The sequence below is a fragment of the Orbicella faveolata genome, unplaced genomic scaffold, assembly GCF_042242905.1.
Source record: "Orbicella faveolata isolate gen_17 unplaced genomic scaffold, um_ofav_v1 contig_24, whole genome shotgun sequence".
NCBI lineage: Eukaryota > Metazoa > Cnidaria > Anthozoa > Scleractinia > Merulinidae > Orbicella > Orbicella faveolata.
In genome coordinates this window covers 19,172,501-19,185,507 of record NW_028301552.1, presented here as the reverse complement: position 1 = coordinate 19,185,507, position 13,007 = coordinate 19,172,501, and the positions used below count along the sequence as shown (strand labels likewise).

Sequence of the window (13,007 nt, the reverse complement as noted above, 5' to 3'; positions counted from 1 at the left end):
AGGAGTATTTAAAAGCAGCATCTTTAAAAAGTTAGGTAAGCATTGGTTTGGGCCCCTGCACCTAAAACGCGAGTGTGGCGCATCTCTAAACGCGCGAGAACTTACGAGAGAAAAGAAAGTTGATATGGGCGAGAATCTTTCACTTCACGAGGGGACGCAAATGACTTCTATTGTAAGTATCTCTTCCTGGTGTTTTTTTGTTTTTTGTTTTTGTTTTGTTTGTTTGTTTGTTTGTTTTTTTTTTGAAATTCTATGAGAACAGGGCTGTATTCCGCTAAGTCTGTAGGTGTAATTCGCAAAAAAACACTGAGTTCCTATAAATCGTTTAGAATTTTTTGTGCCAGTTCAAATTTATGTTGCTGGCACATGGGTGGGCACTTCATATGTAGACCGTGATGTAAGATACTGTAATACTGTAACTATTTTTACTGTTCATGCACAGGCGACCCAAGCTCTTAATGTTATCCTTTTGTTTTTCACTTTTATGCGAACGTTCAGCCTAACGTGACATATGGCATATAATATTACATAAAGAGCGAATTTGACTACGCGAAACGTGACTCTAGCCTTGCAGCATATGGAGGTGTTGTGTTAGAACGGTTTGAATTTATAGAGGTTTTTATGAGAATGCAACGGCTTTGCTTGAAAAGTCAATTATTCGTATATTTTGTGAATAAAATCTACTTACCCTGTCGCTGTGTTGTATTCTTTGTTGTTTGCCAGCTCCTCAGGCCGATCTAACGCGATTTCGGCGAATTATCGTTCTGTGGGTTTCCACTACTAAAAGAAAAGACAAGGCCGGACACTGATTTCCGGAGTGCCCGCCGCTCGAAGCGAATAAATCTACTGAAAATAACCCTGCCGGCTCAAATCCACCTTAGAATCGAAGAAGAGATGTTGAAGTTCCGTGTCAGTTCACTCGCTACGCGATTCCGTCCACAACGCCTTCGCAACGATACATTTATTTCGAGATTGCTTCGCTTGCAAATTCGAAAACAGCCGCTTCACAAAAGTTAAGACACTTTCGCGGTGTTGGGTAACTATAATTAGCCCGACCGGGGGTAGTCAGCAACGATTTGTCAACAGTCAAACCAAAATGCTCCCCGGGCACTCCCTTTATGGGTTTGACAAATAAAGCACGAGGGTACCCGGGAAGCAAATCTGAACAGTTCATGTCTTAGAAACAGTATTATTTTATTGTTTTAGGGTTCCTCGAGGGATAAATTCACGCTTTTGTAGCAAAACTCAGTGACAGATGTTTCTGTTGGTTTCCGGCCGCCATGTTGGTGCCCATACGGATGGGCACCAGCATGGCGTCTCCATGCAAATCTCTATAAATTTGGGTGAAAAATGTCTCCGCACATCTTGCATAAGAAAAATTGCTGTGACCAGAATCTTGGCGAGAGTCTTTGCATATTTACTTTCTTTCATTTCCCAGATTCTGGACTTAATCTATTGAACGGTTTTGATTTTTATTTGGATCTATTTTGAATGGCGTGACACTGAAAACCAACAATAGTTCAGACGTCGTGCTTCTGCCATGCCATGCCGAACTAAATTCAGGAATTAAGTTCGACAAAAGCACGGCAGAAGCACGGCGTCTGAATCAAACTTTTGAATTAAGTTCGGCAAGCAATTAAGTTCGACAAGCTCTGCCGCTGCTACACGACTCTGGCACGGCAGCGATTCAAATGTCGTGCTTCTGTCGCGCCAAACAAAATTCATAAATTATATTAATATATTTTGACGGGATTGCGTTCCCACGAGAAGTTAGGAGGAGAATTGTAACGAAGCATCAGTAAATTCTGAATTTGGTTCGACTCTGGCACGACGTCTGAATCAGAGTTATTTTCTTGCCGTGCCATAGTCAAATCAAATTGCAAGTTCGGCACGGCAGAAGCACGACGTCTGAACTGGGCCTTAAAAGCGCAAATAGACACGAGTCTGTCGCTGGCTTTCGTTCGGTCAGTTTAGGCCCAGTACAGACGTTGTGCTTCTGCCGTGCCGAACTAAATTCAGAAATTAAGTTCGACAAAAGCACGGCGTCTGAATCAAACTTTTGAATTAAGTTCGGCAAGCAATTAGGTTCGATAAGCTCTGCCGTGCTACACGACTCTGGCACGGCAGCGATTCAAACGTCGTGCCTCTGTCGCGCCAAACAAAATTCATAAATTATATTAATATATTTTGGCGGGATTGCGTTCCCACGGGGAGTTAGGAGGAGAATTGTTACGAGGTATCCGTAAATTCTAAATTTGATTCGACTCTGGCACGACGTCTGAATCAGAGTTGCTTTTCTGCCGTGTCACAGTCGAACCAAATTGCAATTGAGTTCGGCACGGCAGAAGCACGACGTCTAAACTGGGCCTTAGATGGATTATTTACTCACCATTCTCACCCGTCTGGTTCGTTTCGGTTCATTATAATTCGATCCTTTTATTTCGGCCCATTTGACCGGAGTCGTTGACGTTCTGGTTTGTTCCGGTGTCGTTTGGGTTCGTTTTTACTAAGTTCCGCTCTAGCACTCCGCTAAAGTGACGAGGAATATAGGAAGGTCGAATTCCATTTTTTTTTTTTATCTGAGAAGAAATAGTGGCTCTTCATAACAAAATCACAGCGTCTTGAGATATTCGTCCGTTTTTTATTAAACAAATTATCTCGCACAAGTGTTTTTGAAACTATAATGGTACATCGATAAACATTGCAATTTTTATATCCATAAAATTCATCGACCAAGCGGAGTCTCACTAAATTCGAGACGCATCGGAATAATAAGAAAGTTTTACAGCAACATGTTCGTACCATACGTGCTGGTCACTACATGGTTTGATTATTTTAGCTAAAAACGAATACTTTGTCAATTACTATATATGCAGTTGGACCGCCACCAATTCGAGCTCAGTCGGTAATTTCGAATTCTCCGTTAGTTCGAAATCAAAACCGTTTTCCTTGGGCTTGCCTTTCATTCATTTTCTACTGGCTACTATTGGCTATTTCGAACCTCGCTATTTCGAACTATTTTTGGTTTTCCCTGAGAGTTGGAAATACCGGGGCTTAACTGCACTAGTAAAGTTCTTAAACTAAAATCATCGAAGGCCCGGGAAAAGTAATTAGCTCCATGCCTTTTGTCACGAGAGTCTGTGGTTGGGCACCACGCGAAATTCGCGATCGCGTGATAACCAGCTATAACTCAAAGTCCCATTTTCAGTATCAGCGCTTTATTGTTGCCTCACATGACGACGAAAGCGGGGATTTTTTCGATCGGTTACTGACTTTAAATGGCATCCATTCCCCAGACCGGAAGTTCCCAACAGAAATTTCCGGGAATCGTTTGCACATAGTTAACATGCAGCCGCATAATCGATCTTTCGTTAGCCCCCTGGAAATGTTGCTAAAAAAAGTGGGGAAATCATTGCAATTTGAAAGCGAAAAACGCTTGATTTGCCATAAATTAACAACGGACTGCGGACTACGATCACGAGACAAAGGCTGAGATTTTCGTTCTTATCATAAAAACTTTCGAATTTAAGGCTTCAGTAGATAGAACGGCGACTTAGTCTTACTGATGTGTTCCAACAAGGTCAAATTCCTTCAGCGAGTAGATGAATTACTGAAATGTCCAATATGCGAGAATGTTTTCATCGAGCCATGGCAGACTTCTTGCGGGCATCGCTTCTGTCTCAAATGTCTGGAGTCTCTTCTAAGGTAATAGGGCTAATCTAAATTTCTTCGGTAATTATTGTTGAAATGTTTAAGTGGTATCTCACTATCTCTGTTCTTAATTCTCAGTTTAGACTAGCCCTCGCGTACTTCACGCTCAATACAATATCCCTGCTCTGTTAAGTGAGAGCCGATATCAGATCGAAGCATTAAGCTAAGGCATGCAGCTTACGCGAAAGCGAAATCTATTAAGACTCGAGGATGTCAACTGCAGTGCAGGTTTCCAATTTTGGATCTCCCTAATTTTATATTACGAAATGTGTGATCCGATAAATTTGCACGGATCGCAACTTTTTTGTCTTATGCGCGGCTTCCGGGTTTTTCTTTGTCACTAGATCTTCATGTCCAAGATGTCCCATAGATGGCAACAACATCGCACGAAATACTTCCTTTCTTGACAAATGTTGCGAAAGAGAAGTTTTGAATCTTCAGTGTTGCTGCCAATATGAGAGCAGAAATTGCGACTGGCGCGGAAACTTTCGACAACTTCAGGTAAATGGCTTCCGGCCGACCGTGCATTACAACACAGGTTCAAACTCACGCCACTTGCTCCTTTACCTGCTAAGCGGGCAAGACAAGCGTGGAATCGTGAATCATAACGGAGGTCAATACCGCTCGAGAAGCTAGACTGCATGCAGCGGAATAGGGTAACGAAAGAAGTAACAAACTGACGAAAGAACGAAAGATCCACCGAACGAACGAACAAACGATCACGAACGAACGAACGTAAGAATCAACTAAAGAACGAATGATCGCTGATGATAGCAAAGCATGGAGACATGTTAAGATCGCGAACGAACGAACGTAAGAATGAACAAAAGAACGAATGATTGCTGAAGACAGCAAAGCATGGAGACATGTTAATTAGGCGAATTAATGTGTGTTTGCATAATTCTTGTATGACTCAATATTTCACCGCGCTTGCAAGGCCTCATGCTAATTTAATATTGACTCGAATGCAACAGTGATATTAGTTCGATGATGCCTATATTTTATTTTGTCAAACATTTTATTTTACCAGGCGCATGAGGACAGTTGTCAGTATGGTGACGTGTTTTGCAGAGCGTGCAGTAAAGTTATGGAAAGAAGATTTCTTGAAAGCCATACAACAAATGAATGTGTAAACAGGGCGGTGGAATGTACGTACTGTGGAGGGCAGGTCCGACGTAACGACATGAAGGTATCCTTCTACATTTAGACGTAAACGAAGGGAATCGAAGGAACGTGAGGTTACCTGTTTTCATGCCGAGGGGGAGGAGAAAGCGGGGGGGGGGGGGCGGGGGGGAGGGCGACGCTTAAGTTCACGACCAGCTTTGAATGCTTGTGACTTGAGAACCATGGTTGGTAGTGAACTCCAAATTTGGGGTATTTTCCTAACATTTATCAGGAAACAATGTACTATGACATAAGCGGTTAACGACCTTGACTTTCTCGTGCAACAATATTTTGACAGGCATGCTTTTCAAGTTTTCAATTTTCCTTTTGTTATATGAAAAACGTTTCTTGTAGTACTTTGTCTTGTAGTATCTTTATTTTCAGATCTTTATTGCTCGTTTTAACGGTTAAAAATATTGCGTGGCCAGTTTTAGTGGATTTTTAATGTTTTACAAAGAGATGGCGGTCGTTAGGAAAGATTTCAACATTTTCACGTGATATGGCGTATTAGTTCCATGTTATGAAGATCAAACAACATGTTTTGATATTGCTATAAATCTTCCGAGCGTTACAGCTGTCATATTTTTTTTTTGTTACTGTAACAGGAACAGGTTGATCAGGTCTTTAAAGCTCTCCCCACCCCGTCCTTCACAGAAGGTCAAAAATGTCCATTTTGAATTCCTGTTGATGTGTTCCTTTCAAATTTAATAATTTATACCATATTATGGCGGAATCTTTGAGCTATTTTCCATTTTAGCTTTTTTTATTTATGCCGAACAAAAGCATGTGTATTTAATGGCGCATAAAGCGGTTTTCAATTGAGTGTGGTACTTAAGTAATTTCTCTGCCCAATCAAAAACGACGCATACTTTAAATGAAATCAGTAAAAACTCCAAGCAAGAAAATGTAGCTAGCTGGCACGAAGCACGGGGAAGCGCGTGCCAACGCTAGCGCGAGCAACGATTGGTTTTGGTTTTACCTCTGATTAAATGACATAGTGGCGGGAACCTTTTTTTTTTTTTTCTTTCTTTTTTTTTTTGAGCTACTTGTAATGCGTAGCAATGCAAAACCAAAGTAAATGCGAACTTAGTGCGACGCTCAAGTAAAAACCGCTCTATTCATCCTCAACCGCTTTTACCAAGAAGAATTTAACATTTTGTAGGATCATTTGGAAGTGTGTCTCAAGGTTCCCATTGATTGCATCTTACATTGTGGAAAAGAGACTATGCCACGTGACATGATGGAAGTGCACATGGCTACTCATTGTCCCAAGGTGGAGGTGCTGTGTCCTTTCTCTCCTCACGGTTGTGATTTCAAAGTAAGTTATTACTCGAGCTCTGTTGCGAGATTAAAAACAATCCGCTAAAATAAATACTCTTAAATCAATATTTACTAGAACTTCTGCTGGCTTTGAAATGTGTATTTAAAATTTGAAGAGCAATTTAAAGTAAAAAACTCTTTTGTTACATTAAACAGGGAAAGAGGGAGACTATTCACGAGCACATCAAGGTCAATTTAAAGTGTCACTTGGACATGATGAACCAATCAAGTAATGAATATCACGCGATAGCCAAAGAAATAGGAGAGAAAGTCTGTCGTCTTGAGACTGAAAAAAAGGGTTTGGAACTTCAACTTCATAACCAGAACGAAGAACTTGTAGCAGCTAGAATCAACATAAAGACGCAGCAGACGAAAATATCTATCATAGAGAGGTCAATATGCGAGCAAGGAAGGGATATGGAAAAACTACTTCATGATTTTAAATCTATGGCAGATAATGGAAACAGAGATGCTGCTTCCTTTCAGATGCAGGAAATTCTAAATACGATAAAGCATCATGAGGCGGAGATGGCCGTCTTAAAAAACAAGCTCGCGCATCCAAGAGTTGTTGGCCAGACGGCACATGATAACGAGCTCTATGGCGATTCGTCTTCAACTCGAGCCTGCGACAGGCGCTTGGACCGAGCTGAACATCAGCTAACCTTACACGAGATCCAACTGTCAGAACAAGATACGCAGATTCAGAGGCTAGAGGCGACTTCATACAATGGTGATTACGTTTGGAAAGTCGACCATTTCAGCCGACGGTATGACGAAGCTATCTCTGGCAAGACGCCATCGATTTATAGCCCACCATTCTACGTTGGCCGGTTTGGTTACAAAGTTTGTGCCCGTCTTTACCCCAATGGGGATGGTAATGGCAAAGGGACACACATGTCTATGTTCTTTGTCATCATGAGAGGTGAATATGACGCGTTATTACCTTGGCCTTTCATCCAAAAGGTTCATTTCAGACTTCTGGATCAAGATAGAATCCGTGACGTGTTTGACGCCTTTCGCCCGGATCCTAACTGTGTGAGTTTTAAAAGACCCACGTCAGACATGAATGTAGCCTCTGGTTGCCCGACTTTTGTTTCCCATTCAGAGCTCAGACAAGGTGGTTTTGTCCGGGATGATACCATGTTCATCAAAGTAACAGTCGATATGGCAAATCTTCAGGGAGACGTAACCTACTGAACATCTTTCCACCAAAGAGGTTTGGGCGTTGGTTTTAAAAATCCGCAACCCATGTCTAGATATGACAAACTGAATATTAATTCATGTTAGGCTTTAGTTTTTCAGTTATTTCATTTGATCTCATAGACTGAGTTGAAAGAAGACACAAAACATGATAGCTACATGCATGTACACTGCTACGCTGTAACCCAAGTACATCCTTTTTAGTCCAGGAAGGAGTTAAATAAGAAACAAATTGTTGCTAGTCTAGGAAGGAGTTAAATAAGAAACAAATTGTTGGTAATAAATACTCCCCTATGCCATTATTTTATATTTAATTATCGATCGTAAAAAAATTTACTTATTTCTCCTTGCGAACAAATACTGATGATTTTGTGACCAAAAAGAAAAACGCTGGTGAGGTTCTTGGTTTGTTTGTTAAACTTGAAATTGTTATCTCTAATGTGGAGGTATCTTTAGCCAGGACTTTAGACAGGACTTCAGGAAGTAAAAACGGTCACAATAATAACATTTTAGTATTGTAATAGATATTTTCTGTCCAAGTGCGTTTTTGCTTGGCTTTTGAACGAAATTTTCAGTCTTTGCATTAACTGCATCAAGCAAAATAGCTTTGGTAAGTATATGGCTGTTTTGGGAACCATAGGTGTGTGTCATTCGGAGAGACTCCAAAAACTACAAAATAGGACTGCACGTTTAATTACTTTCTCTGATTCAAATATAAGATCTTCCACTATACTTAGTGACCTTTCAAGAGCTGCTGCATTATTTTGAGAATATATTTGCGACTTTTCACGTTGAGGAGCCGTTGGGGAGCCATTTAGCAACCACAACGAGCTTCGCAATCGCGTGAAAAAAGCAACACCAGCTCGATTATTAAAGACGTAAACATCGACCATTGCGGATTTTTCATTTAAAGTTAGTTTCCATGGACAAGTAAATAACTGAAGTCATTTCATTCAGTCCTAATAAAGCATGTGAAACTATTGACGGGCATTGTATGCGTTCAAAATTTGTGGGAAATCCAATTAATTTAATCTCCTGGATAATCACTGTATTTTCACTGAAACTTTATGCGCTCGCATTACATAATTTTTTTTTTTATTCAAACATCCTAAAAATTAATATTCTGAATATTTGAAATATCACTAGAAATTGCAATAAATGATTATCAACAGCAAGCCCAGCGTCTGAGTTGGAGACGGCTACATATTATCAAATTGTAAATAAACCTGAAGTCTTTGACCAGCTCTTCTCAAGCTCATTAATAATTCATCAAGTTTAAACAAAGGAAATCAGGACGGTGACGGTGTTTGGATATCTGGTCTTAATTAGCATAGATTTTTACGATCTTATTTCTTCGTTTTATCCTAAGTTTCGATTGAGAAGATATATCAAACACTCAATACAGTGTTTGACTTTCTAAACACCTCGAATGTCGTCAAAAATACTCCGCTACGTGTCGTATTTTCAACTCTCTTCTCGGTGTTTGAAAAACTGGTCAAATACGATCTTTCGTATTTGATATATTAATTATTGCTACGATGGCGACGATATCGATGCCTCTTTCAAATTAAAACTTCTTTTCACTCTCCTTTACCTCCGTTTAATGGACACGTAGGTAAATATATGATCTGCAAGGAGAAGTTTTTCTGAAAGCTTCCAATACATGTAAACTAAATGTTTCCAATGACACTTCGTTAAATGATACAACTGCTGATACTACTATTTGATCCTCGTTTACGTTTTGAAAGGCTGGTGTTGCTGTTTGCGCTCGATCGAGAAGCTCGTTGTGGTTGTTGAGTGGCTCCTAACGTAGAAAATTGCAAATATATCCTCAAAATCCTGCAGTAGCAGTTGAAAAACATTTTGGAAATCATAGCAAGTCGCAACAACGAGGCATGAAATGGACTGAGTAAGTTGCTCGCGCGGGTTGCAACTTGCTCCACTCAAACTGCCAATCAAATTACCAATGTTGCGGCGGAAGTTTGTAAGGTTGCCATCAAAAGAACATCCGGTTTCACTGTAAAGGTTATAGCGTCGAGTAAATGATTACTATTTAAAGGAATCTCTGGTTTTAGGCCTGGCTAAGTCTATATACCATATATTATTCAGAAAGTTCTTTTTATGATCATAGTAGAAACTAAAATGGAAACAGTGGAAGTTAAGCTGAGTACCGAGTGATTAACACTTATGTCAGAGACCCTAATTGCCGACACAGTATGTATGTGTGTAAGAACAAAAAATAGAAATGAATAAATAAATAAATAAATATAAATAAACACATAGACAAAATTATTTGCTAAATTAATGACTAGTGAAGGACTTCTCCGACTCACCATTTTTCTGCATTTCTCACAGTTTTGTAGTTTTACTTATCCCAGGTTATTGTCCCAATGAGTAAGAGATTTCTTAGTTGCTAAAACTACTTCACCTTTATGAGTATATTATCACTGTAGATGCTCTTGTTAATAATAAATAATAAAAAATAATAATGATAATAGTAATAGTTAAGATAATAATAGTTAAGACTGCTATTAAAATAGGAAGTGGAATATAAAGAAGGAAATAGATCTGCGGAATCTTCTCTCAGATCTATTTTAATGAAAACAGTTAGGGCTCATAGAGAGCTGGAGTATTAAACTTCCCGAGATTACATAGCGAAATTGTATTGAAAATATGTGTATACTAAACAATTCTGGAACATTCTGTGTAAATTGCATAGCAATTCTAAATAAATTAAAAAATAGTCGTTTCACAAACTATGACGATAGTGTTCGAATAAAGTTTCTTACCTAGCAAGAACAAGAACAAGAAGATTAGAACGTTGTTTTTCTGCCACCGAAGTTCGTGAACGCAGTGGAGGCAATATTACAACTACAGAAACAGGTGTTTTTGATACAAGCATATTAATGTGAGTTAGGTCTGTTTTTAATACAAAATGTAGGATACTCCAGAGTAAGGTAAATTGGAAACTGCCCCCCACTTTCAAATTCCACAAACGCAAATTGCTCGGGCCAAAACCAAAGAGTTTGTTTATTTAAATAATAGAGTGGCAGTTGGTTAGAATATTGATTAAACAGCAGGGAAACTTCCAAGCTCACAAAAAAGCAAGAAAATAAAAGAGAAGGAAAGTGAAGCAAAACTAATAAGTTATTGTTTTCAATCACCTTAACGAACGAAACCAAATGCATGGCGATGAGATTGTCTTTGAAACTCAGACCAAATTAACCATGCATATAATTTTCATATCCTGCAAGTATATTTTCATTTTCTTGTTTTGTGTGAATCCCGAGGTAAGAGCTTCTGAAGGTTAGTTTTCCTTTTAATTGATAAGTTGTTGTGATTGCTTCCTTATGTATAAAGTGGACCAAAATTGTCAGAGGACTCGAATGATAATAAGCAAACATCCTTAGTACAGATAGGAAGAAAAAATATCTGTCCAGTCGTAGATTGCCAAACGGTTAACTTCGAATGGGTTAAAAAAGTAAAAAAAAAACAAAAAAACAAAAAAAAATCATCTGATTGGGTTAATTATATATATATAAAAAAAGGAATTTTGATAAGATTTATATCTGCCCAAAAGCGACTACAAAATATTCATCAGCGTCAAACTGATTTTCATATTTCAAGATCAGTTTAAGGTGGCTTCCAGAGTATTTACCAATGCCTTAACCTAACGTCACTTAGAAAGGGAAGCCTGGTTAATTTAGCTTTGGTTTTTTTGTTTCCGAGACTCACCAGAAATAAAATTTACATCATTGGACTTCTCTTTAGGTTATTACTTTATTGGATGTCATTGCCATGGCAACAGAGCATCTAAAGAATGACACAAATTTTGCCATACGTTGTCTTTATTACTTGTTATTTCTTTTAAGTTTCCTTCGGTAAAATTCCTCTAAATTTTGCCTTGTTATGCTTTCGCGTGGTCATAAAACCCAAGGAAGCCTCCTTAAAGTCAAAGTTTCATTATTTTTAGAAGGAAATATCTACTTGGACATGCGATCTGATTTAAACATACTCGTTCGGCTCCAAAACTCCACATATCCCGGTTCGTTTCACTGATTAGGTTTAGTTCGTCTAAATCTAAATGAAGCAAGTCATGTGCTTTATAGGAGAACCTTGTTTACAATATTTAGCTCATTATAGTAACCGGCATAGTTTCTGGTCACGCTACAAAGATGGGGCGACCTGCACCGTTAACAAGGTTCTTTATAATTGGCCATACGAAACACTAGGAATACAACACGAACAAAAAAAGGTACGTAAAAATGACGGCAGCAACGATCGCTCTACACCTGGGTCTCAGTAAAGTTGTAGGAATCTCTACTCCAACGTTCCCACCTAATTAATAGAGGAAGCATGGTAGGTTTGACTAGTATGTTTGAGACAGCCAGACAAGTTAGAAATAAAGGACATTTTGATGATGATTTAGAATGTACATCCTATGTATTTTTCAGACGATTGTCGTCATTTGGAGTTTAGAGGCGTGGACGTTATTGAGGGCATGAGTTTGATGGACCACGTTATTGACGGGGCTACATTGGTCGAATTTTTTTTGATCAACAAAATTAAAGTCCGCGAAGCTCAAGTTTGCATACTGTGAACGCTAGGGGTTAAGTAAGTAAGTAAGTAAGTAAGTAAGCAAGTAAGTAAGTAAGTAAGTAAGTAAGTAACCTTTATTTAAACACGATAAGTAATTAAGCTTGCAGCTTGTGGGGTTGTGTGTAAATAAACAATAAAGAATAATTACAAAATAAGAATTAAAACAAAAATTTACAATGTAAGATGTAATCTAGTTTACATAAAAATTTGCAGCTAATAATAATTACCTAATTATTAACATTATGCGACTAATAAACGTATACCAATGGGCAGTCGAGTCATCTTCTGCAGTATATATTCGCAAAGCTAATGTCCCTGACCAAAGTAAGATTATTGATCATCTTAGAGAAGCTGTTCACACTGTTCGTCATTCGGCATCCAATCGGTAGAAAATTCCACAGAATTGTACCTCTGTAAGATACGGAGGATTTCTTGATATTTGATTTAAAATGAGGGATTTCCAGCTTAAGGCTGTTATTTCATTGGCTAGCGGCTTTTCAAGTTGACACATTCCTTTCTGAAGGCGTGGGATGTTTAAAAATCTTTTGAAGGCGAAAAATCGTTTCTCTTTAAATGGATTAATAGGGTATGCAGATTTGACGGTTTTCCATAAAATTTGGTCAGAGCATTCACTGATAGATATGGAACAAAAGCGTGTCGGCGAATTCCCTCATTTTAAATACTTTCCTCGTGGTGGCCTTTAACGTAACAGGTTAAGCGAATTTTTCGATAGTCGAACTTGACAGATCTATAAAAAGATAACCAATAGAAATAAAAGAAAATGCTGACACGTTTTTGGAGATTGAGGCTTTGTGATAAACACTGCACAGTTATTTTGCATGAACGATCGCATTTGATACCCGATTAATTCGCTGGAACGTCAGTCGGTCATTTTGGAGTTGACGGCCTTTGCCGCCTTTGGAAAGCAAAATCCAAAACAAAACATAATTTTATCGAATTCCACATTTTCTAACTTTTCTGTTGATATATAGTTTGTGGGGGTTTCCTTGAAA

The 13,007-nt window shown here is 38.7% G+C and overlaps 1 protein-coding gene across 1 annotated transcript; it reads left to right on the top strand.

The window, feature by feature from the left end:
- Positions 1 to 3,079: 3,079 nt before the first annotated feature.
- LOC110045606 (TNF receptor-associated factor 3-like) lies at positions 3,080 to 10,906 on the top strand. The gene is made up of 5 exons (XM_020751202.2): positions 3,080 to 3,705; positions 4,056 to 4,212; positions 4,742 to 4,900; positions 6,038 to 6,193; positions 6,352 to 10,906. Exons 1-5 carry the CDS (start codon positions 3,566 to 3,568, stop codon positions 7,390 to 7,392), a joined length of 1,653 nt encoding a protein of 550 aa, XP_020606861.1. The 5' UTR covers positions 3,080 to 3,565; the 3' UTR covers positions 7,393 to 10,906.
- The last annotated feature ends 2,101 nt before the right edge of the window (positions 10,907 to 13,007 follow it).

Coding starts and splice junctions, on each gene's coding strand:
- LOC110045606 (XM_020751202.2), top strand. CDS start 3,566: ATGTGTTCCAACAAGGTCAAATTCCTTCAGCGAGTAGATGAATTACTG. Junction 4,901..6,037: donor TCCGACGTAACGACATGAAG/GTATCCTTCTAC, acceptor AACATTTTGTAG/GATCATTTGGAAGTGTGTCT. Junction 6,194..6,351: donor CTCACGGTTGTGATTTCAAA/GTAAGTTATTAC, acceptor TACATTAAACAG/GGAAAGAGGGAGACTATTCA.